The 22,802-nt window shown below is 52.4% G+C and overlaps 12 protein-coding genes across 12 annotated transcripts; 5 read left to right on the top strand and 7 right to left on the bottom strand.

Annotated features, from left to right (window-relative positions):
- Positions 1–309: 309 nt before the first annotated feature.
- Positions 310–1,381, top strand: COCCADRAFT_66389 (uncharacterized protein; the record flags this gene model as incomplete). Its single annotated transcript, XM_007711820.1, has 2 exons — positions 310–380; positions 571–1,381. Coding segments are annotated over 2 exons (882 nt in total), but the record flags the coding sequence as incomplete, so codon positions are not given.
- A 585-nt stretch (positions 1,382–1,966) lies between these two features.
- Positions 1,967–3,181, bottom strand: COCCADRAFT_90090 (uncharacterized protein; the record flags this gene model as incomplete). Its single annotated transcript, XM_007711819.1, has 1 exon — positions 1,967–3,181. One exon carries the CDS (start codon positions 3,179–3,181, stop codon positions 1,967–1,969), a length of 1,215 nt encoding a protein of 404 aa, XP_007710009.1.
- A 600-nt stretch (positions 3,182–3,781) lies between these two features.
- Positions 3,782–5,390, bottom strand: COCCADRAFT_90141 (uncharacterized protein; the record flags this gene model as incomplete). Its single annotated transcript, XM_007711818.1, has 2 exons — positions 3,782–5,239; positions 5,298–5,390. 2 exons carry the CDS (start codon positions 5,388–5,390, stop codon positions 3,782–3,784), a joined length of 1,551 nt encoding a protein of 516 aa, XP_007710008.1.
- Positions 5,391–5,922: 532 nt separating this feature from the next.
- On the bottom strand, positions 5,923–6,141 carry COCCADRAFT_90215 (uncharacterized protein; the record flags this gene model as incomplete). The annotated part of the gene is made up of 1 exon (XM_007711817.1): positions 5,923–6,141. A coding segment is annotated over one exon (219 nt), but the record flags the coding sequence as incomplete, so codon positions are not given.
- A 278-nt stretch (positions 6,142–6,419) lies between these two features.
- COCCADRAFT_24377 (uncharacterized protein) lies at positions 6,420–8,553 on the top strand (the record flags this gene model as incomplete). The annotated part of the gene is made up of 6 exons (XM_007711786.1): positions 6,420–6,441; positions 6,497–6,637; positions 6,691–7,423; positions 7,474–7,889; positions 7,938–8,302; positions 8,353–8,553. The coding sequence occupies 6 exons, from the start codon at positions 6,420–6,422 to the stop codon at positions 8,551–8,553; spliced, it is 1,878 nt and encodes a 625-aa protein (XP_007709976.1).
- Positions 8,554–9,210: 657 nt separating this feature from the next.
- On the top strand, positions 9,211–11,016 carry COCCADRAFT_90114 (uncharacterized protein; the record flags this gene model as incomplete). The annotated part of the gene is made up of 4 exons (XM_007711816.1): positions 9,211–9,324; positions 9,371–9,756; positions 9,810–10,340; positions 10,392–11,016. 4 exons carry the CDS (start codon positions 9,211–9,213, stop codon positions 11,014–11,016), a joined length of 1,656 nt encoding a protein of 551 aa, XP_007710006.1.
- A 218-nt stretch (positions 11,017–11,234) lies between these two features.
- Positions 11,235–12,431, bottom strand: COCCADRAFT_3109 (uncharacterized protein; the record flags this gene model as incomplete). Its single annotated transcript, XM_007711771.1, has 4 exons — positions 11,235–11,899; positions 11,970–12,108; positions 12,184–12,199; positions 12,262–12,431. 4 exons carry the CDS (start codon positions 12,429–12,431, stop codon positions 11,235–11,237), a joined length of 990 nt encoding a protein of 329 aa, XP_007709961.1.
- Positions 12,432–12,967: 536 nt separating this feature from the next.
- Positions 12,968–13,777, bottom strand: COCCADRAFT_3108 (uncharacterized protein; the record flags this gene model as incomplete). Its single annotated transcript, XM_007711770.1, has 1 exon — positions 12,968–13,777. One exon carries the CDS (start codon positions 13,775–13,777, stop codon positions 12,968–12,970), a length of 810 nt encoding a protein of 269 aa, XP_007709960.1.
- A 277-nt stretch (positions 13,778–14,054) lies between these two features.
- Positions 14,055–16,457, top strand: COCCADRAFT_34811 (uncharacterized protein; the record flags this gene model as incomplete). The annotated part of the gene is made up of 4 exons (XM_007711797.1): positions 14,055–14,070; positions 14,117–14,185; positions 14,234–16,314; positions 16,368–16,457. 4 exons carry the CDS (start codon positions 14,055–14,057, stop codon positions 16,455–16,457), a joined length of 2,256 nt encoding a protein of 751 aa, XP_007709987.1.
- Positions 16,458–17,484: 1,027 nt separating this feature from the next.
- COCCADRAFT_3106 (uncharacterized protein) lies at positions 17,485–19,121 on the top strand (the record flags this gene model as incomplete). Its single annotated transcript, XM_007711769.1, has 4 exons — positions 17,485–17,529; positions 17,590–17,694; positions 17,859–18,555; positions 18,625–19,121. 4 exons carry the CDS (start codon positions 17,485–17,487, stop codon positions 19,119–19,121), a joined length of 1,344 nt encoding a protein of 447 aa, XP_007709959.1.
- Positions 19,122–19,880: 759 nt separating this feature from the next.
- On the bottom strand, positions 19,881–20,538 carry COCCADRAFT_90129 (uncharacterized protein; the record flags this gene model as incomplete). Its single annotated transcript, XM_007711815.1, has 3 exons — positions 19,881–20,006; positions 20,055–20,189; positions 20,242–20,538. 3 exons carry the CDS (start codon positions 20,536–20,538, stop codon positions 19,881–19,883), a joined length of 558 nt encoding a protein of 185 aa, XP_007710005.1.
- Positions 20,539–21,345: 807 nt separating this feature from the next.
- COCCADRAFT_90053 (uncharacterized protein) lies at positions 21,346–21,567 on the bottom strand (the record flags this gene model as incomplete). Its single annotated transcript, XM_007711814.1, has 1 exon — positions 21,346–21,567. A coding segment is annotated over one exon (222 nt), but the record flags the coding sequence as incomplete, so codon positions are not given.
- Positions 21,568–22,802: the final 1,235 nt, after the last annotated feature.

Here is a 22,802-nt window from a genome sequence, read left to right as displayed (position 1 = left end):
AAAAAGGCGGGACAACCAACTTAATTGAACAAACAATAGAAATCCCCCCTTCTTCGTTAGTTTGACCCCAGCTTTCTTACCGTTGCTTTTGTTAGGTGTTTACACACAAGTTTTGTTGTTTAAGATTTATAGCGGCCCAGAACCAAATGGACAAATAACCCGCTTTTTGGCAACTTGCGGTCTTTTGCACACCGCCTAGAAAGACAACAACACGCTCCCCGGATCTAGACCGAACCGCCCGCCCAGCGCCAGCGTTCGCGCTTGAAATCCAAATTAGCGAGTTTCCCGCCGGCGCGCGCGCCGCGAAATATGTGCGACACAACGTTTACGTTTGGGCAGCGGGGCAGCCACTTTTTCCAGTGTCCATCGGCACGAGAATAGTATGGGCTTCCTTTTCCTTTTCCCTTTTTACCCTTTAAACCCTAGCCTGATCCACCCCTCCCCTTTTGAGCATAGTTTTTTTTACTCGTATAGTTAATAATTGTATACCATGTAAACAAGTGTTAAAACAAACCCCAGTAATAGTATATAACAAAGTACTAATCTGTGTAATCGTTTGTTTGATAATAGCACACGCCTGCCTCCCAAACTCTCCCGGCTTCTCGCATCTCCCCAACTCCAGACTATCCACCACTTAACCCTCGGCTTCGAAGACAGCTTCATCCTAACCTACCGCTCCACCACTGGAACCTCTCACACCGAATCCTCAGGCCCTTTACCAGCTGAACTCCTCTCCTTCATCCACGCCCCCAACCGCAAGATACCGCAACTCCGCTGCTACCTAGGCCCCTACAACTCCTCCTTCTTCACCCACGACTCGTCCTCGTATCTCTGGCAAAACCTACCCCCACCCTTCCTCTCCGCACTCGAGAAGAATATAAAAAATGGAAAGTGGCGCGACCGTCCCCGCATCGTTGCTCTAGGCGCTGATGCGAATTTCATCCTCATCACCGAGAAAAATACCGCGGTCTGGGATCTACCATGTTACCCCCACTTGCGCTCCCTTCTCGAAGAGAAGAAAAAGGAGGGAAGTGGCATGAGGGAGGTGCAGAATGTAACGCTACATCCCCACCGCTACGCTTGCTTCCTACTTCACTTCAAAAATGGAAAGTTGGAGTTTGGTAATGTGCCGCCGCATCAGGTGGCGGGCGTGAATGCGTTGCTGGAGCCGTTAAGGAAGGATAGTAAAGAGAAGGGGACGGCGCCGTGGATGGCGAGACGCGAAAGTAGTAGTAGTAGTCAGGTGGAGAGACCGCAGCGCCCGAGTTTGTTGCAGCAGAGGGCGCAGTTGAGGAGGGAGTGGGGGGAGAGGACGAGCGAGGTCGAGGTTAGGGGGAAGGGCGTCAAGTTGAGTTTTAGTCTTAGTGTTAGTCTGGGGGGTGGGTTGGGGAGGTTGCTTGGTTGAGATTTGTTTTCCTTGTGGAGTTTGATTCATGGCTGTATTTGGGTATATCATGGCGTTGGACGGGGGTTGGCATTCTCTCCTTGTTATATATTTTCTTTATATCCTCAAATCCATAGCTTGGGCAATTTTTAATAGTTGTATATATACCCTCTTACGCATGCCTTTTTTACTTACCCCCCAAAGTCACCTTTTTATACAAAACTCAATTGTAGATATAGATTATACTTCATTCTACGGATACAAAAGAAAGTGAGATGGCACTCACGTAAGCCCAATAAGTCTGACAGATACGGTTCAACCTACCAGAAGGGTGAAGGTTTGAATTTCAAAGGGTATAAAGAAAACTTGGATACTGAAAAAGATCCAGAAGAAAACATTCTGAATTCGCTCCAAAAAAAAAACAGAAAAACAGACATGAAGCAAACGCCGACTTCCTGAAAACGCCATTTCGCGGAATAAAGGACCACAAAAAAGAATCATGAGCAATCTTTCCAGTAAACACAAAGTAAACGTTTCTTCCATACATTGACACACACACACCGGACTTCCAATCAACGGGGTTCACAAATCATCATCATCAAACATCTCCACTTCAAACTTCGCCCCGAGCGCCTCATTGGCCTCCTTCAGCATAGCCGACATTTGCAAGCTCATCCTCCGCATGCGCTCATCCTCCTCCATCTCCTCCCTCCTCACCTTATCAATCAAGCGTTGGCTCTCCTGCGGCAACGGACTCGCTACACTAGTATTCTTATCGAAAAACGCAGTAGGAGAGCCGTAGCTAAGACGGGAGTATGAGCGCGAAGACGCAGGGGTACCGGGGGAGAATTTTGAGAGTGAAGGAGCGGGACTGTGCAGGGAGCGACGGTCTGTTGTTGAGCGGCGGGAGACGGGGATTAAGGAGGGCCGCTTTTGAGAGGGGGTGGAGAGGTTTGCGCGGGAGACGGGGCGTGGGATTTGGGAGGAAGGCGAGCGGCCGTGGCCGGGGAGACGTCGCTCGGATAGGCGCGGTGTGCCTGGTCGGGATTCCATTTCGCAGTCTGCGCCGACCATGACCCAGTTGTCTGTTGTGCGCAGGCGTTTTGCTAACCGCGGGCGCTCCGGGGTTATGGAGGGAAATGGTTGGATGCCGTAGTCGTCGCGCGGGAATGTGCCTGGGGTTGGTTGCTGGACGGGTCCTGGGTGGTAGGGATCGTCCTGAAGACCCAGTTTCTCGGCCACATCCGCATTCGAGTCGATGTTGTATTTCTGTCCACTGCCTGCTTGGAAGCCGCGGAAAGGTACCGTGCAAAACTCAAACAGCTTGCCGGCTACTCCGCCTACAAGGCTGATCAATGACCAAGCCTTGCTTCCATTCGGTGTTGTGTGCATCTCTCCAGCCGCCGCCTGCGTAGAAAGGCCAACCTGGGGAGTCGGTGGTACAGACCAGGTGCCGCGTTGGCTTTGGAGGTTGAAGTAGTCGTCGTAGTCGCCGTCTCGCCGTCCGAATGTCTGCGGTCCATCCATCCCCCCAGCGAGTTCGTAGCGATCGTTTGCGAGCGGAGGCGGACTCTTGTTGTTGACGAAGCGGTTGTTGCTCAGGGGATAGTCGCCCCAAGAGCCTGGCGCAGCGTTGTCGCCATATCGCGATCGCTTCCGGGTCTCGTGCGCATCCGAGTCAATCACCTGGCGACCACTGGTTTCAGACGCAAGCGAGTACCGCCTCGTTGCGTCGAAGCAGCTATTCCGCGAGTCTCCACGTGTATGCGATGGCGAAAACGTATACGGTCCAGGCATGTCGTTGGGATAGCGCAACTGGGCGGCCATGCAGGGAGGTGGATCGGGGTTGCCTGTGGGACGTAGTTTCAGGGACGGCTAGCGGAGCGGACGAATGAGGTCAGCGTTGGTGCAAGGATGGCGGGTGCTGCTTCTCGAAAGCTTCGGTAGTCGGCAAGTCCCCAGGAATCGGAGAATTAGTTAGAGCTTCATAATGGGTGTGGCGTGTGTGGTGATGGAGATGCGAGTGGGGAACCGTGCAAGTCAATCGTTTGTTTATGGTAAGCCGTCGCTGGGGTAGCGAGTAGCGAGGAGCTTGGACAGCCATCGTCAAGGTGGTCGCGACATTGGCCGCATCGTGAGTCTGTTGAGCACCTTTTCGAGGGCGCATGAATGATGTGTATTCAACAAATGATGTGCAAGCGATAATGCCATAAGTACGTACGAAGTTACAACGCCTCCCGTGACCAGGGTATACCCTACCTAGACGCCATCTAATCAGCAGCTGGATCCTCCTCGCCTGATATCTCATACAAATCGTCCTTGTCTTCTCTCCTCGTACATGTGGTTTGCATCCTCTTCCTCATCATCACCCATCTCCTCTCCCTCGACAGGTGCCTCCTATGCCCTTGCTATCCATCCACTATGCACAAAATATTCAAACAACTGCGATGACTTGTTGGTGTCAATCTTGCAAATCTCCTTGGCCGTCTTCTTCTTGAGCGCACCGCCGTTCAGGAGGGCTGCACGAAGAATCATTTCCTTGAGCGCGATATATGGTTTCGGCATGATTCGCAGGACACTGCACAGTTCTACTTCCTCGGCGCTAAGCAACTGGAGATCTGCCTTGGACTCTTTGCCAAACTTCAGAGGCACTGTGTTAGGAAGTGGCTTCGGTACAAATTTGGTCTTTGTAAATTGAGGGGTCGTCACTCCATTGGTGCCGTTAACACCATTAGTATTGTTGGGCGCACGGTCTGGTGGTGGTGTACTCAGTCCGCTGCTCTGCTTGACGTGCAGGGGAAGTTCTTGCGCAAGCAGTGCAGTGGCGGCTGATGGCTGCTCAAAGGGAGGTTGGGGCTTTGCCATCCTACTAGACGCGAGACGGTCGAACTGGCCAATGGGCGGTGGCCTGGTCTGCCGTTGCTGCTTTTCCTGCTCATACTTTTCGCCAGCCTTGAGACTGGTGATCTGCATGTTCCTCCACTCCTGTAGTTGTGAGATGGCCTGTCGCAGATTATGCTCGTACTCAAGGTCTTTGCAAAACTGCTCAAAGTCGGCGTGTAGCATCATTCTCGCAAAGGGCTTAGCTTTGTTCATGAGATCCTTCTCTTCCTTTGTGCGCTTCTTGTCTGCCAGTTGATTTTTGCGGTACTCGAGCAGCTGATGCTCGAAAATAATCTTCTTCCTCTCCACACGTGCGTCCAGGCGGTGGTTGTAAATCTCCATAATGACCATCTTCAACTCCATTTCGGGTTCAATCTCGCCGGTGCGGGGATTGATGCCATCGCCCGGCTCGAACTGCATGTGCTGGACCGCCTCTTCTGCCTCGTTAAAATACTCCGTCTCAAACTCCAAACGACCTGGCATGTAGCCTTGGACCTCGTGACAAGCGGGGACACTGGCCGTAGGTTTCTGCTTGGGAGCCTCAGGCTCGCGACTGGCAGCCTCTTCCTTCTTCTTCTCGATTCTCCGCTTCTTCCTCGCCTGGAACTCGTGACGCGGTATGCGTGTGCTGAGCTCGGTGTCATCCTTGCTGCAGTGTTCCGGCAGGGGAAAGCTGGGGCTGTTCAGGTACGTGTCGATGTAGTGGTCTCGCACTTCGTCCTTTTCGCGGAAGCCGCCAATGTGGTCGGCAATGTCTGCCCAGGAACCCAGGCCATATGTCTCTGCTCCCTCTAGGAGAGCCAACTCCTCGTCGGCGCCCCAGTCCTCTGTGAAAATAGGAATCGAATGCTGCTCGATAACCTTGAACTTGTGCTTGGCAGGCTGGTGGTCCTTTGTGGCCTTGCCTTCGGCGAAGCATGGCACGCAGAGGTCATACTCGTGGCATACCTCCTCGGCGCAGCGAATGCGGACCTGCAGGGAGGGTTAGGACGCGTGCAATGGCAGCATGGAGAGCAAGGCATAAACGGACCGTTGACGTGATGTCGGAGGAGCAGACGTCGCAAACATACTTTGTGCCGCCCTCGGTACCGCGCGCACCTGTCTTCTTCTTGATGACGCCCATGGTACCCCGCTCGGCTAGGCGTGAGGAGGCAGGTGAACGAGTGTCGTCGTCGTAGTCGTCGTCGCCACACAGACTACACTAGGCGACCAGACTGGACGGGTCAGGTTTGGGGTTGGGGTGGGCGCGCGGAGGTGAGACAGGACATGTGGCTGTGCGCAGGGCACTGCAGTGCAGACGCGCGTGTCAGTTCGCAGGCGGCGGACTAGCGGTAAAGCCGCCAGCTGGGCTGCAACACGGCGGAACGACAGGGCCCCAGGGCTGCACGGTTGCGCGTCTCCAGGTCTCGGGACGCCGATGCGATGCGATGCGATGTTGGACGGTGGTGGTGGTGGTGGTGGTGATGCAGAATGACGGACGTGGGTGAGCTGGTATGTGGTGATGTCTGTGTGTGTGTGTATGTATGTGTCTATGTACGCGCAATAGGAGGTTGCCCGCGGCGGAAGCTGCAGCCGAGGCGAGCAGACAGACAGCGCAAGCAAGTACGCAGACACACTGCACTGCACTGCACACTGCCCTCTGCCCTGGGCATCTGTTACAACATGTCGCGTCTCCCGGCACCCGTTGTCGCCAGTAAAAGAGGAGAGAATTGCGCCCGGCCCGCGTCTCTGCTCGTCGTAGGGGCGGGTCTAAACACTGGGAAATGACAGAGGGCGCGAATGGGCGTGTCAGTGCGGGAAACACGACCTGGTCGCCGCCGGCCGAGATTAAGGCTAGCGACCCAATGACCCCTCAAACGTGAGACCCTATCTCGAGCTCTGGAGAAGCGTACTCAAAGCGCTGGGCGGCTCTCGGACACCAGACACGTTGCCACTGTCGATGCTCCCTGGGGCTTTCTTCTGTGCCTCTCTCTCTCCTTTCTGACGCCTCTGCGCCAACAGCAAACCCACGCCCACTTCTGCCCTCATAAGCTGCACCGCCGCTCCTTGGGTGCGCACACCCCCTCTCTCTCGCCGCCTGCCCCCAAGTCTCCGCCCTCTGACCATATTCGTCTGTCTTTCTGCACCTAACCACCGCTGAGCTGCCGCAACCATGTCTTGGAAGCTCACCAAGAGTGCGTCTCCCTCCCCTCGTCAGCCCTGCCGCTCCAATTCTAACCACCGTTGCAGAACTCAAGGAGACGCACCTGGCGCCCTTGGCCAACACATTCAGTCGCTCGTCGTCGACGTCCACAATAGTCAACGACCAGGCCACGCCCAAGGCCTCGAGCCATGCGAGCAGCCTCACAGACGCAAAGGACAATGGCATTGGTACAAACACACGCCCCCGCCCCTGCTTTCGCCTCTGCTGACCACAGACACAGCTGCGTCCGAAGCACAATCGTCCGCGCCTGCTGGGCCCCTGCGCCCAGGTATCCTTATAGTCACCTTGCATGAGGGTCAGAAATTCTCACTGCCTCCTGGCGCCGAGCAGCAATTCAGTGGCCAGGGCCACCACCAGGGCTCCCTGTCCCAGGGTGGCGGCCTCTCTGTCGCTGGCTCAATGCGCCCTGGCTCGTCCTCTCGCAACGCCGCTGGCTCCTACGCCGGCCGCCCACAGTCTGCTGCTGGCAGCATCAACGCAGCACCTACTATCCACGGTCGTTATTCTTCGAAACACCTTCCCTACGCCCTCGTCGACTTCGACAAGCAACAAGTCTTCATCAACGCCGTCTCAGGTACTCCCGAGAACCCTCTTTGGGCTGGCAGCAACACACAGTATAAGTTCGATGTGTCGCGCGCTACCGACGTCACCGTCTCGCTCTACATCCGCAACCCTTCAGCTGCACCCACTGCTGGTCGCAGTGAAGACATTTTTATCGGTACTCTCAAGGTCACGCCACGGTTCGAGGAGCAGCAGCAAGATGGAAAGCCGGCAAAAGCAGAAGATGGATCTGGCCAGGCTGGCGCTGACTGGATACCCGTGCAATTTGGTAGTGGTCAAATGAAGGTTGGCGTTAACTTCGTCGAGAACCGACAGGACCGTCTTTCAATCGACGACTTTGAGCTCCTCAAGGTTGTAGGCAAAGGCAGTTTTGGAAAGGTCATGCAAGTGCAGTATGTGCTTACTCTTCCGCCCCCATCTCTCGTATGCTCACAGAAAACAGGAAAAAGGACACGCACCGAATCTACGCCCTCAAGACCATCCGCAAAGCACACATTATTTCCCGCTCTGAAGTCGCGCATACCCTAGCCGAACGTTCAGTATTAGCCCAGATTAACAATCCCTTCATTGTGCCACTGAAGTTTTCGTTCCAGTCGCCAGAGAAGCTCTACCTAGTCCTAGCGTTTGTCAATGGTGGCGAGCTTTTCCACCATCTCCAAAAGGAGCAGCGTTTTGATATCAACCGAGCCCGATTTTATGCTGCTGAACTTCTCTGTGCTCTGGAATGTCTTCACGGTTTCAATGTCATCTACCGTGACTTGAAGCCAGAGAATATTCTGCTCGATTACACAGGACACATTGCTCTCTGCGACTTTGGTCTCTGCAAGCTTGACATGAAAGACGAAGACAGGACAAACAGTAAGTCGCTTAGGACCCTTGTCACATCCTGACACTGACCCTGCATAGCGTTCTGCGGAACCCCAGAATACCTTGCTCCTGAGCTTCTGACTGGTGCTGGCTATACCAAGGCCGTGGATTGGTGGACGCTCGGTGTGCTGCTATATGAGATGTTGACTGGTCTACCACCATTCTACGATGAAAACACCAACGACATGTACCGCAAGATTCTTACCGAGCCTCTTCATTTCCCAGGCCCCGAAGTTGTGCCGCCAGCCGCGCGAGACTTGTTGACCCGTCTGCTAGACCGTAACGCGGAGAAGCGGTTAGGAGCCAAGGGCGCAGCGGAAATCAAGGCACACTACTTCTTCCATAGCATTGACTGGCGAAAGCTGCTCGAGAGGAAGTACGAGCCTAGCTTCAAGCCCAACGTGGTGCGTATACTCACGATACCCAAATATCGATACATGCTAACAGATCGCAGGTTGACGCAAAGGACACTGCAAACTTCGACCGCGAGTTCACTTCCGAGGCGCCGACGGACTCGTATGTCGATGGACCGATGCTCTCTCAGACGATGCAACAGCAGTTTGCAGGTTGGTCATACAACCGCCCCGTTGCTGGTCTCGGCGATGCCGGTGGCTCAGTAAAGGACCCGTCTTTTGAGGGCGTGACTGAAAGATAAGGCACTTTTGGACTCAAAATAACTCGGCTTCGGAGCCGTTGAGTTGGTGCTTGGCTTGTCCCGGCGATGGAGCCGAGCGCAAGGAAAATCATCCACCGGCTTTGGATGGCTCCACAGACAGAATGCATATTGATTGGTGGCTTCTCAGCGCTCTTTGATGCTTTTTTGGGTTCGGGAGCAACGGTATGGCGCTTGAGGCAGCATTTGTATGAGAAATGCCTATATTCAGGCTAAGCAAATCAAGACGATATCCCCATTGAACCACATGCCCCCAATGGTGCATAATAACTCACCCATGTGCATAGCCGTAGCGTCCATGAGACACACCTTACTCATCGGCTTGGTAAGGCTAGAGCCAACGGGAGAGCTGCTGCCCGGCTTCCTAATGCTGGTAAAAGTGGTGCCCCTCTCAACCAAGCTCTGACGCAAGCGGGGGTCTCGGCCGCGCGCGCCCTTGACATTTCTCCTACCCTTCAGTCAAAGCACTAACAATCACCTCATCAACTCTACTTGCAAATCTTCACTCGTCTCTCCCTCTTGTAATTGACCCCTCCTAATACCCGACTGTTCACCGTGAAAGACTTTGATAGTTCGTATACACCAGTCCCGTATACGTCATTGCATACTCACCCCACCTCTCCAGCCCTGTAGCTCAACATGCCTGGCTTCGCACAAGCCTCGGACCTCAGCGCCTGGTCTGCGCTCCAGGACCACCACCAGAAGCTTGGAAAGGACATTGTCCTCAAGGAGTACTTCAAGAAGGACCCCCAGGTGAGACACAAACAATCCGATGCATCCATTGTCTAATCCCATGTAGCGCTTCGAGAAATTCAGTCATACTTTCAAGAACGATGCCGAGAACTCCGAGATTCTGTTCGACTTCTCCAAGAACTTCATCACAGAGGAGACCCTGAAGCTGCTCGTCGAGCTTGCAAAGGAGTCTGGCCTCGAGAAGCTCCGTGATGACATGTTCGCTGGTGAGAAGATCAACTTCACTGAGAACCGTGCTGTCTACCATGTTGCGCTCCGCAACGTCTCCAACCAGGAGATGAAGGTCGACGGCCAGAGCGTTGTCGAGGATGTCAACAGCGTTCTCGACCACATGAAGGAGTTCAGCGAGCAGGTCCGCAGCGGCGAGTGGAAGGGATACACTGGCAAGAAGATTGACACCATCATCAACATTGGTATTGGTGGATCTGACCTGTATGTTACCGCTGCGTTACAGAGCTTCAATTGGTGTCACTAACGTGGAACAGTGGCCCTGTCATGGTCTCAGAAGCCCTCAAGGCTTACGCAAAGCGCGACCTCAAGATTCACTTCGTCTCCAACATTGACGGCACACACATTGCTGAGGCCCTCAAAGACTCCAACCCTGAGACCACCCTCTTCCTCATTGCCTCCAAGACATTCACCACCGCTGAGACCGTCACCAATGCCAACACTGCCAAGAGATGGTTCTTGGACAGCGCAAAGCAAGAGGACATTGCCAAGCACTTTGTCGCTCTCTCTACCAACGAAGCCGAGGTCACCAAGTTTGGTATTGACAAGAAGAACATGTTTGGCTTCTCCGACTGGGTCGGTGGACGTTACAGTGTCTGGAGTGCCATTGGTCTGAGTGTTGCCCTCTACATTGGCTTCGACAACTTCCACCAACTCCTTGCTGGTGCCCACGCCATGGACAAGCACTTCAAGGAGGCCCCTCTTGAGCAGAACATTCCCGTCATCGGTGGTCTACTCAGTGTATGGTACTCTGACTTCTTCGGTGCCCAGACACATCTTGTCTCTCCGTAAGTTTGCGCGGCATTTACCAGGTGATATGTATTCTAACTATGGTCTAGGTTCGACCAGTACATGCACAGGTTCCCCGCCTACCTCCAGCAACTTTCCATGGAGTCCAATGGAAAGGCTATCACCCGCAGCGGTGACTACGTCAAGTACACCACCGGCCCCATCTTGTTTGGTGAGCCCGCCACCAATGCACAGCACTCGTTCTACCAGCTCCTTCACCAAGGCACGAAGCTCATTCCCACCGACTTCATCCTGGCTGCCAAGAGCCACAACCCCGTTGACAACAACAAGCACCAGAAGATGCTTGCTTCCAACTTCTTCGCACAGGCCGAGGCCCTCATGGTCGGCAAGACACCAGATGAGGTCAAGGCTGAGGGTGCACCAGAGGAGCTTGTTGCCCACAAGACGTTCCTTGGTAACCGCCCAACCACTTCAATCCTAGCAGACAAGATCACACCAGCTACTCTGGGAGCCTTGATTGTCTACTACGAGCACCTTACCTTCACAGAGGGCGCTATTTGGAACATCAACAGCTTCGACCAGTGGGGTGTTGAGCTCGGCAAGTCGCTGGCGAAGAAGATCCAGGCTGAGCTTGATGACGACAAGGAGTCGACTGCTCACGATGCCAGCACCAGCGGGCTCATCAATGCATTCAAGAAGAAGTCTTCCTTGTAAACGACGGAATGTATGTAACGGTAGAGGCACGGCTGTAACAGCTGGAGGATGTCCTGAAAAAGGCCAACTAGTATGTGGTATGTAACCGCCTGGAAGCATCCCTTGATAGCCACAGCATCATGATATACGAATGAATAAATATGAACATGAATATATTCTGCCTCTTTGGACTGGTGTCTGGATTCTATGTTTCTGTATTGACTATTTGGTATGTGCTTTTAGTCGGCTCTCTTTCCACCTCTGTAGCCATATCCTCCCAAGCCATATCCACTGCCCATGCTGGGAGCGCCATCCCTCGCGTTCGCAACAGGCAGCCCATACCCACTTCCTCCATTGCCAAACCCTCTTCCACCCCCATTCATCCTATCCGTCGCATACCTCTTCAGCCTCCTGGGCAATTCCACACCCCTAAAGTAAACCACACAAACCGCCGCACTCGCCACAGCACTCAGAAAACAATACACCAGCGTACTCGTATAAATATGGCCTCCATATCCACTCCAGCCCGGCGGCAACGTCGTACTCGGATACCACCTCACCGCAAACACCAACGGCAAACTATCCCCAATCGTAATCTTCGTATTCCTTGAGTGACTACTCACACTGTACGCCGTCGCCGCGTCGATTGTGCCTGGACTACTTTGTTTCGGAGCCGCATGGACTAGTAGGTTTAGATAGTTTCCCACGTGCAAGTGTGAGAGTTGCAATGTGCCTGCTAGTGCGACGATGAGCGGGGTGTAAGAAGAGGATTGAGAGCCGAGTGCGCCTTCTTGGGTTGAGGAGTCGGAGACGATGTATTGGGTTGCGAGGACGGAGGGGGGAAGGGGTTTCGAGGGGATGCGGCAGGAGAGGGGGGCGTCGTTGTGGATGTAGAATTCGAGGACTGCGAGTATGTTAGGAAAGGCTGGGGGGAGTTTTTTTGGTGGGATGGGGGGGAGGGGAGAGGAACGTACGGTGGAAGAATTCGTCCGTCACAAAATCTATGGTGCAGTTTACGTCTTTTTCGATGCCGAAGAAGAGTTCGAGTGGGCGGCCGGTTTCGTTGCAGACGGGGAAGGGTATGTATTGGAGGTGGCCGGCTGCGTCTGTGATCTGTTTTTGCTTTGGTCAGTTTTTCCGTTCTCCTCGGGTATGATGGCCGCGGCGTGGGTATGGCTAGAGACGTACATGTTCACCTGTTTCTCTGGGGAGGAAAGTATCAGTGTACGTTCTGTCGTCCTTTGTTTGCGACAAAAGGTAACTTACATGGTGCGATTCAGACAGCTGACGGGAATTGGCTCGCCGGGATTATATCCGCGTTGTTCTTCCAGAGTACCCAGTGGCTCCTGGCCGCTCAATGCCGTCGCCAGCGTGCTGAAGAAGGAGAAGAGGGCGACGGCTGGGAGCCAGGGTCTCTTGGATAATTTGAGTGGCATTCTGCTTTCCTTTTTTGCTGGTTCTTAACGATACGATTGTTGCGATTCGATTGCGAAGACGTTTCAATGTTTGGTGATAGGCTGGTTATTGGGGGTACATTGCGCTGCGCATGAGGGCAGCTACGGGGCGTGGTTCAAGATGCGCCGTGTCAACTTGAGGACATGGTTGGGTCCACGGTTGGATGGCCTGTGCGCGGCTCAAGACCTCCGGGCCAACTCCGCAGTGGTTAGGGGATCCAATCATCCCACTTGGTCTCCAATTATGGGTTTGGTACGGTTGCAATATTTCCGTTATATGGGCGATGCAGTGCACCTGATAGAGTGAAGCAATGGCACAAGACAGTGGGGAGAGCAAATCGGTGGTAAAATGGTGTGCGTGGAATCTGATGTAAGATGATACCCGCATCACATGTCTTTGAGATATCGAGACCCCTATGCAGGCACATGCAAATACTGTTATAATACAGTCTGTGAACTTCGTACCTAACTCATACATGGCGCATCTTCTGGCTCCTGCGTCGTATACGCTCGGACATCTACCATCCCTTCCTCGTCAGCTCAGTGACTCGTCCAGTGACGTCCCTGAAGCCTTGCTTGAACCTCGCCCTCCACCTCTCTGACGCCAACCTCTTTCGTTTTAGACCTCCTCGTTCGTGAAACCTCTGTCTATTGAAGTCGGCTTTGACTTTGTTGCGCGCCACTAGACTGCCCAACATGCCAATTCCCCGCACAATGTCTCGTCCGCGGCTCGCATCCAGCTCCACTGTGCGTCCGTATGTTGGGTTAAGGCGCGGGTAGGAGGAGAACGTTTCTTCTTGTTGTACCGCTAGGCTGGATGCATCAGAAGGCTTGTTGGACAAGTTGGGGTTCAGCATCGAGTCGGGCAGCGCCATGGAGTCAAAGGCTAGGCCTGGTGGGCGAGAAGGCCGCGAGCGGGTTGCGTTTGAGAATTCGGCGCCAAATATACGGTTGTTCTTTGATCCTGATGCGGCGTTTTGTTGCATATATGGTGGTGGAGTCCGGTTGGAGGGTATGCCGCTGAAGAGAGAGTCGATTGTTCGCGTGGTTTCGTCTTGGGTGGGCTGTGATTGGGCTTGTGGCTGTGATTGTGCCTCTTTAGCCGCTTGATCAGAGATGTAGCGGATTATTGGCCTTTTTGATTCTCCCCCAGATGCATAGCTTTGGTCATTGCCGTCGTTCCTCGTCGATTCCGCCGGTCGAGTTGGGGTGTGAGAGAAGCCGCGGTGACATATCCATGGCCATGTCTGCTTGCCCATGTGCGCATGTGGCATACGGGCTACGGAAGACGGACGGAGCATCAGCTCGCCGAGGCATTTTGAAGCCATTGTCGACGTTGTGGTGCGCGACAAGATTCAATTGCGGATTCGCGGGGGTCGAGTATGCAGATGATGCACGTCGCAAACGCAAGTCCCAAATTCTTCGGAGGTTCGGTGAGGTCCGAGCGCCTTTACAGCTCTAAATCTAATCCGCGACTTGCTCTCTCTCACACACACACACACCAACCTCTCGCCGCAGTGTCGCCCTCAACTGGACACCTTTTGTGAGAACTGTATTTCTGAATTATATACTGTTTTGGGCTCTGCGACTGCGTATCTGTTCAACATGTACGGTTATCCTGGTATGTTCGCACATTCCTCCATCGCGGAAACAACTAACATGCGCAGGTGCTCCGGGCTACAATGGACCTCCAGGCTATGCAGGAGCTCCGCCTGGCATGGCCCCTCCTGGAATGGGTGTGTAAATTTGCCCAATCAATTCAAACCCATACTAACAAAGTGCAGGTCCTCCAGGCGCTGCAGCTCCCCCTGGTGTAGCACCTCCGCCAGGTGTCGCAAACGCTCAGATGCCCCCAGCAGCAAACGGATCCCGCGCCCTTCCATCCGGCTGGCAGCCACCCGCAAGCATGCCAAACTTCAACTTCAACGCGCCCGTCATCCGTCTGGGAACACAAGGAGGTCGTCCTGGCGCGGCCGACAGCCCAGTAGGCGGCCGTAGAGATAATGCAGCACCACCCGCTCGTCGCGGGCTTGGTATGGACAGAGATGGCGATCGCCGAGATGGACCCCAGCCCGTCAATCCACCCACTCGCGAGGAAATCGCCAGGACCATTTTCGTTGGCAACATCCCGGATGGCGTTGGAGGTGATGAGGGCATGGAGCACATTCTCGAGACGGCAGGAAAGTTGGTCCGATGGACGAGGGCAACCGATGCCAACAACAAGCCCCAGACATTCGGTTTCGCAGAATTCGCCGACGCGCAGAGCTTGGAAACAGCGGCGGAGATCTTCAAAGATATCCATGTACCCACAAAACGCCAGAAGCCTGGAGGCGCGGCAAAGAAAGAGGATGGCGAAGAGGAAGAGGTTGAGACTACCAAGTTGCACATCATGGTTGACGATGCCTCGATCAAATATGCCGAAGAGTGGAGCAAGACTCGAAACGAAGATGAGGCTACGGTTCAATTCCGCCTTGATAGCGCAAAGGAAGCCCTTTCCTCGGTCCTCGCAAGCTTCTTCAACCCACCTAATGCGCCCAACATGGATTACGCAGGCGATACAGTCATGCAAGACGCGCCGACACAAGATGGCGAGGATGTCGAGGTTGCGTTTGTCAACCTTGCTACTGGAGAGGACGAACTTGCAGACATTCCAGCCGAAATGCGCGAGGTGGTCGCCGCCGAGATAGCCGCCTTCCGCGACCGTTCCAACCAGCGCGACCGCGACCGTCTAAGGAGGGAAGAGGAGCTTGAGGCCGAAGAACGTCGCCGCAGTGGTCGGCGCGCAACACCACCATCCTCTGCTCCTAGTGGACCTGGGAATGCTAACGGTGTACCATTGGGTCCGAGGGCGGAACGAGGTGTTCAGGGTGCCCCCAGCGGACCCAAGGGGTCGCAATTCCCTCGCGATTATCAAGCTGGCGTCAATTTTGTGAATGGCGGTGCCGTGAACAATGGCGTCTACATTTCCCGGGAAGATGATGATGATTCCGCCAGCGACTCGGAACTTGAGCGCCGCCGTCAAAAGAAGCGTAACGACGAAGCCGAAGAAGCGTACAAGAAGCAGCTTCATCGATGGCTCAACACAGAACGCCGTACTGTGGCCTCGCTTGACCGTACGAACGACTATTTCAAGAACATGGATGCTGAGTGCGAGAAGGCTCGTGTCGCGCAGGCTAAGCAGCTCCGAGAGTTTGATGACGATCAAGAAGCAGCTTCCAGGCGCGATCTATACTACCGTGATCATAGCGATTGGATCCGTGAGCGCGAAAAGGTTCGTGGCCTCGAAGCTAAGGAAGACGCTATCGATCGAGACCAAGAGCGGCGTGAAATGGCTGCCCAGAAGCGACAGCAAGACCATGCTCGTGGTCAAGCCGATGCTTTCTTGGAAGAGCAAGGCGAGGAACTGATGCGCAGGGAGGAGCAACGCGAGCCAGCGCATTTCAAGATCTCTCTCGGTGCAGCTGCCAAGAAGCTTGAACAGACTGCGGCTCCTCGTCGCACCGCAGCCGACGTCGAAAACCTTCTCGAAGACGAAGATCTCACCGACCAGGCCGGTTCCAAGAAGCGAACGCTTATTCCCATCAACTTCGATGCTGCTGTTCGCGCCAATCTTACCCAAGAAGAGATTGAGGAAGCTCAGCGACAGCTTGCGCGTGACATTCCCAACGACAAGGAAGGCTTGTGGAACTGGGCAGTCTCTTGGGAGCACTTACCCGAGAAAAACATCAACAAGGATATCAAAGAATGGGCCGCCAACAAGGTTCTTGAGATTATGGGTGTTCAAGAAGAAATGCTCGTCGATGCTATTGTTGAACACTTGAAGAGCAGAGGCGCACCACAGCCTTTGGTGGAGAATTTGGAAGTTGTAAGAGTCCTCGCTCCAGTTTTTGTATATCCTGTTGCTAACAACCAGTCTAGGCCCTTGATGAGGAAGCAGAAGCTCTGGTCAAGAAGCTTTGGCGTATGGTCATCTACTACAGTGAGACTGAAAAGAGGGGAATTAAGTAGGCTTCTTGCCTATACATCTAAAGTAGCATTGTCATTTAAGGTCAGATATTGCAATATGCTCAACTGAAAGCCAACAGTGGCTTGAGCATTTCCATGATTCGGGCGAGTGAGTATCTGGGCGATCCTGCCTTGGTTAGCTATTGACGCGTTGTAGGGTCCTCGGATCTTGCATCACGATACGAAGTGTAATTAATGGATATATGGAGAGAATGGAGTCTCAAGTCAGGTCTGTCCAGTCATTCTCGGTTGGTGCGTTATTAACAGACAGGCTCATTGCAATCCCTACACCAGTTGCAATTGGAGCTCATATACTGATGACCTCGCTTCCGCTATGCTCAGGGTAGGACTAGGGTACCTGGTGAGCCCAGTACTCTCAGGCTGACGGTGACATTTGGGGGCCTTTGCCTCCCCTCATCGCTGTAAAACCAAGGTTCTGTGATGAAAGGTAAGTTGCACGTAAGCTGTGATCCATACGTTTCCTCTATCTCTTGGAGACACGATGCTATTGTTGCAGCATACGACAACGTCTTTCCAGCCTGGTAATGCGTTGTCAAACTCAAGCTTCTTGCCTAGACGCGAAGCATTTACGAGGCGTCTCCCTGTGCATGTCGACCAGGGTTCCATCCACTCGCAAGAGTGCTGGAAATACTTAGATGCGAGGTAAATAAATTATCGGGATCCGCGTCGGAGCGGTTGTAGAAGCCCCAGTTTTTGCCAGCCCCAGGTAGTGGCGTGGCTTAGTTCTTCCACGAATGACAAGGGGCAAGTGGGGTTGCGCTACGGCATTGTCACGATAGTTGAAGTGGATGGGTAGTCGCGTGGATGACTTGCTAGTCGAATAGAAGTCTAGATCTGTTCTCTTCTCATATAGAAAGGGACACTTTGCTTCATCAATCACTTCGCTTTTCCTCTCTTTTTCAATTTTGATCAGTTCTCGAAGGCAGTTTAGTTACTAAACAGACTTTGCGGGGTATCACGCTGCGTTCCGAAGACATTCCGAATCAGAATCACAGGACACATCACCACCATGGTTACGATTACAGGTGTTGAGACGAAGGACGTGCGGTTCCCGGTAGGTCTTATACAGAATCCAGGGCTTACGTTAGGGATTGAGAGGCTCATGAAGATATAGACGTCCCTTGACAAGACTGGCTCCGATGCTATGAATGCCGCTGGAGATTACTCTTCAGCATACTGCATCTTGCACACCGACTCAGAATTCAAAGGTCATGGCATGGTGAGTCAAATATCTTGTTTTCCCACGAGTTATTCGAAAGAGTTGGATTTGTAGGACCATTGGCTCTGTGGACATTGTGCTTCGGCGCAGTCCCTGAGCGTAAAAGACACTATTTCTCACAACAGAACGCCTGAACTATGACATGTTTCTAACCAGACACCAAGACCTTCACAATCGGCCGTGGAAATGAGATTGTATGCACTGCCATCACCCACCTAGCAGACCGCATCAAAGGCCACACTCTCGACTCCCTCGTCGCCAACTGGGGCAAGACCTGGCGTCATCTCGTCAACGACTCGCAACTCCGCTGGATCGGCCCCGAAAAAGGCGTCATCCACCTCGCCCTCGGCGCCGTCGTAAACGCCATCTGGGATCTCTGGGCCAAATCCCTTGGCAAGCCCGTCTGGCGCATAGTCGCAGACATGACCCCCCAGCAAATTGTCGACCTCATCGACTTCCGCTACATAACCGACGCCCTAACCCCAGCCGAAGCCCTCGAAATCCTCACAAAAGCCGAAGCAGGCAAGAAGGAACGCCTCCAGGAAGCCCTCGACAGCCGCGCTGTACCCGCCTACACTACCTCTGCGGGCTGGCTGGGTTACGGCGAGGACAAGATGCGAGGTCTGCTCCAGGACACGCTATCAAAGGGGTACAAGCATTTCAAGCTCAAGGTGGGAAGTGATATTGCGCAGGATAAGCAGCGTCTGAGTATTGCGCGCGAGATTATCGGGTTTGACCGCGGAAACGTGCTCATGGTTGATGCGAATCAGGTGTGGAGTGTGCCTGAGGCGATTGAGTATATGAAGGAGTTGAAGGAGTTTAAGCCGTGGTTTATTGAGGAGCCGACGAGTCCTGATGATGGTACGTTTACCTTCTCTTTTCCCTATCTACTTTTCTTAAGAAAGGAATGATAAACTGACGTGAACATAGTCCTCGGCCACAAAGCCATCCGCGAAGCCCTCAAACCCTACAACATCGGCGTCGCCACCGGCGAAATGTGCCAAAACCGCGTCATGTTCAAGCAATTCCTCGCGTCCGGCGCGATCGACATCTGCCAAATCGACGCCTGCCGTCTCGGTGGCGTAAACGAGGTTATCGCCGTGCTCCTCATGGCTGCCAAGTTCAACATCCCCATTGTACCGCACTCTGGTGGTGTGGGTCTGCCAGAGTACACGCAGCATCTTTCTACGATTGATTATGTGGTGGTGAGCGGCAAGAAGAGTGTCCTCGAGTATGTGGATCATTTGCATGAGCATTTTTTCCACCCGAGCAGGATTGAGAATGGGTATTATGTTACCCCCATGGATCCTGGGTATTCGGTTGAGATGAAGCCTGAGAGTATGGAGAAGTTTAGTTTCCCTGGTGGCAAGGATGGGTGGTGGCAGTCTGAAGAGGCGAGGCCGATTTTGGAGGGTGTGAAGATTTAGAGTTGTTGTAACTACTGGGTTTTGAAAAAGTAGAATTATGAATTATGTTTTTTTGGCACTGCTTGTTTAAAGATGTGCGCAGTATCATTCTATGTGCACGTGCTTTCAATGAGTCTTTTTTCTTGGGAGGATTACAATAATTCGTGCCAGGAAGTGAGAAGCGGACATTACTCTTACATGTTATGATCTATTATACAACAAAGCAAGTAATGTAAGAAGCGCATGTAACTGCTTTTGGCTTCAGTCATGGTCACACGCGTATCAATTTCATCTTTGGTCCCCACAATCTCACTCGTGGTTCACGTTCTTGAGCCTGCCCTAACTACCCGTTCCATCACCCAATTGGCCTCGCTGTTCATGTTGTTCCGAGGGTTCGAAGGAGATAGCAGCCCATAGGTATGTGTTGCTCTTGATTCGTTCAGAATCCAATCCCTTATTCATCACCATATTACGAATATGGAGTATTTGGTGGCGGAATGAACTGATACACTATTGCTAGCGTTGCCCTGAATTCGGGCAATCACTTTCGTTTTCCTGGTGTTTTGCTCACCCATATGATAATTACTCTTTGTACGGATTTGCCGTTTACACTGCATGGTCCAGGAAACAATGATTATCCAACATCCGTGTGTGCCATCGCCAAGAAGGTTCCACCTCTCCTTGTACGGATTTGAAAGGACACATGGACAACATGATACCATTTCAGAGCTCGATATCTATATCTCACTCTGCGGGAACATCTTGTAGGCCGTCTACTTCTCATTTGACTGTATATCTCAACATATATGCTCCAACAAAGTCAAATAGATCCGATGAGCCTTGGTTGTCGGATTTTGATACCTCAAAGTACGCCAACGCATGTATGCTTGCTGCTAACTTGTGACCCTATGCACACGGTCAGTTTCCATCTCATAAAACAGATGTCCAACCTACCCAGGAAGAAGCAAAAGGCGGTATGTGTTGGGATTTCAAATTTTTGCGCTCTGATGTGCCTAGGCGGAGGTCGTTATTGCATCCGACAAGTACTCGTGGCACATCAGGGAAATAATCTCGAGCTTTTGCGTTGCACTTTGATAGTTAGTTCTGATTCCGTCAGGGTAACAAGTACAGTTATACATACTGTGCACGCTGTGTCAACGAAATCATTAGGCTTGTTGATGTCGACACAGATCAACAGCACATGGGTGTTCCCATCGAAATCACGACGCAATATTTCTTGTCTTTCCGTCTTACTCAAATCCTCCGCCGTACCTATATCCCACACATCAAGGCCAATCCCACAGCCTCTGATATTGACAACTGTCTTTCCGGTGTTTGGTATTGCAGATGTTACTGAGCCTGGTGTTGAGTGTTGGCTTGACGTCCATGCGCGGGCAAGACATGCTTTGCCGCACTCCGTATCTCCAACCAATAACATCTTTCTCCATATTGGATTAGATAGTGTAGATGGTGCTGGTAAAATGGGCAGGCCAGACATCCAACTCGCTCGGTCCCGGTTCTGCTGTTCTTGATTCTGCTGCGGCAAATCGGCAGCACCATATATCCCTTCTAAACAGCTATGTTCATGAAGCCATGCAGCATCACGTGTCATTTTTGAGAAAGAAAGATAGCAAATAGGACAACGCGTACGACCCGGATATGCTGGAGGATTGTTACCCCCGGGTGTTGCACTGACAGGTCGGTATGCGTCCCACTCATCAAAAGATGGTGACATAGAGTAGGTCGATCCATCGTATGGTGTTGCATGTGAGGGGATTTTTGAAGCCCAACTTTGTATACTGGGGGTACCGTAGGTATGTATATCCGGGTAATCCGAGACAACGGTTGGGGCGTAACTCGCCCTTGGGATGCTCGGAAAGGCCAGGGAAGAACTTGCCACAGCACGTCGGTCCGCTTTGTCACCTTTCAACGCGGCGTAGGATTTCGCTAGTAGTCTTCCTATGAACCCTGGGCCAGTGTATTGTTTATCTCTCATGCTTGAATCCGACGCATCATACCGTATCGGTGAATTTTCCCCAGATGTTGACTCATCACGCCAACTCCTTACAAAGTAGCCCAGATTATCTGGATATGAAGGCGTGTGAAATTCTAGATCAGGGGTAAATATACTAGCTGAAGGCGATGGAGGTACTGATGGAGGTACGAAGGGACCCTCCCACGGTGTAGGCAGTTTCCTTCTTTTAAGATCTTCAGTTGTGTCGATTGTAGGAGGCTGACTTCTTGAAAAACTTGAGCTCTTTTGATCCAGATTCCTAATTCTATCGTCTTTTGCTTCCATTAGCGTTGTTTCCGTGGAATGAGACCTCGAATGTGCGAGGGATGCTTCGACACGTTTCTTGGGATGAAGTAGTCGGCCATCCTCACCTCCAAACGCTACGATTTCGGTTTCCGTGTGTGGAAGATTCTCTTCTACAGACTCATATGGTTGCAGCACTGTTTTATCCATCTTTTTTATCGCTTCAATAGCAATATTTGGCTCAACTTGTAAGTCTAGGGTGGATGCAAGTTGTGGCTGAATGATAGCTGGATCCAATTCGGCGGACTGGGATTTTAAAGTCGAACGCTGCACACCCCCTGCATGGCCTGAAAGTAAAGCTGCATAGGCCTCTTCCTCATCTTCTTTGCCTTCCAGTTGGCATATCTTTATCAAAAATTCCAAACACCTTTCGTAATCCGTGTGCCCTTGGTCACCTAGTTTCTTAAATCCTCGCAGGGACCGACGAGCTTGAAGGTGAGCATCAACATAGTCTTGGTTCTTCATCAAAATCTCAGCGAGCTTCATAGTTTCCTTCAAGTAGATTGCGTCTTTTTTACCCACTTGGTGCTCGATGATCTGTAATTTCCCCCCCCCCCCCCATTGTTGCTTTTGCCTCGGTCCATAAGCCCAATACGCAATAGCAATCGGTAATATGCTCCAACAGTTCGACCTTTGATACGCCGCAAACTGTCAAGCTTTGTGCTGTTGTGAGTGATGCATAACTCGTGTTTGAAGACAACCTCGTTAAGCAGTTCTGGAAACGACGTACCGCACCCGTCAAATCACCCTGCCTTTGGCGTCTATTGCCTTCTTTGAACAAGGATCTAATCATATCGTTCTCTATATCCGAGTCAGTATCTGAGTGGTACTCAGTCAATGCATCGCCAGTGCTAGTCTCGGGAGGGGCGGATATGGGAGCTTCCACATCCTCGTATTCATATACGGTATTTGAGGCGAACCAGCGCAGCATAGGTTCGTTGGCATCTTTGACAAAGATGTCGCCAAAATCAGAGCCACATCTGCCAGAAATCTTGTCGTTTGAATCTCCGTTAAGATTTGTTGATGCAGTTGACACAACTTCGGCGGCTGATCGAACACACTCCCGTAGATTGGTCATGTATTGGAGTTTGTAGTCATCTGGGTCATTCGGATCTACAACTGCGAATTGCAATTTCTCGATTTTTGCATTAAGAAGGGCGCCAAATGAGCGGAATTCGTCGTAGAGCTTGTCCAGTGTTGGAACAATCTTATCTGGTATCTTTTCAGTCGATTTCTGGAAGGTTACCTGATTCCAACTAGAGGTTGATTAGTGAAAAGAAAAAGACAAATGGACGAGCAGAACTTTGGTGGGCGCTCATGTGGAAACCACGATCATGGTCAGAATAACGTCAAAGGTTATGCTGACTTACAGGATGATTGTGCTA

This window comes from Bipolaris zeicola (genome assembly GCF_000523435.1).
Source record: "Bipolaris zeicola 26-R-13 unplaced genomic scaffold scaffold_34, whole genome shotgun sequence".
Taxonomy (NCBI): Eukaryota; Fungi; Ascomycota; class Dothideomycetes; order Pleosporales; family Pleosporaceae; genus Bipolaris; species Bipolaris zeicola.
This window is presented reverse-complemented; position numbering and strand designations above follow the sequence as displayed.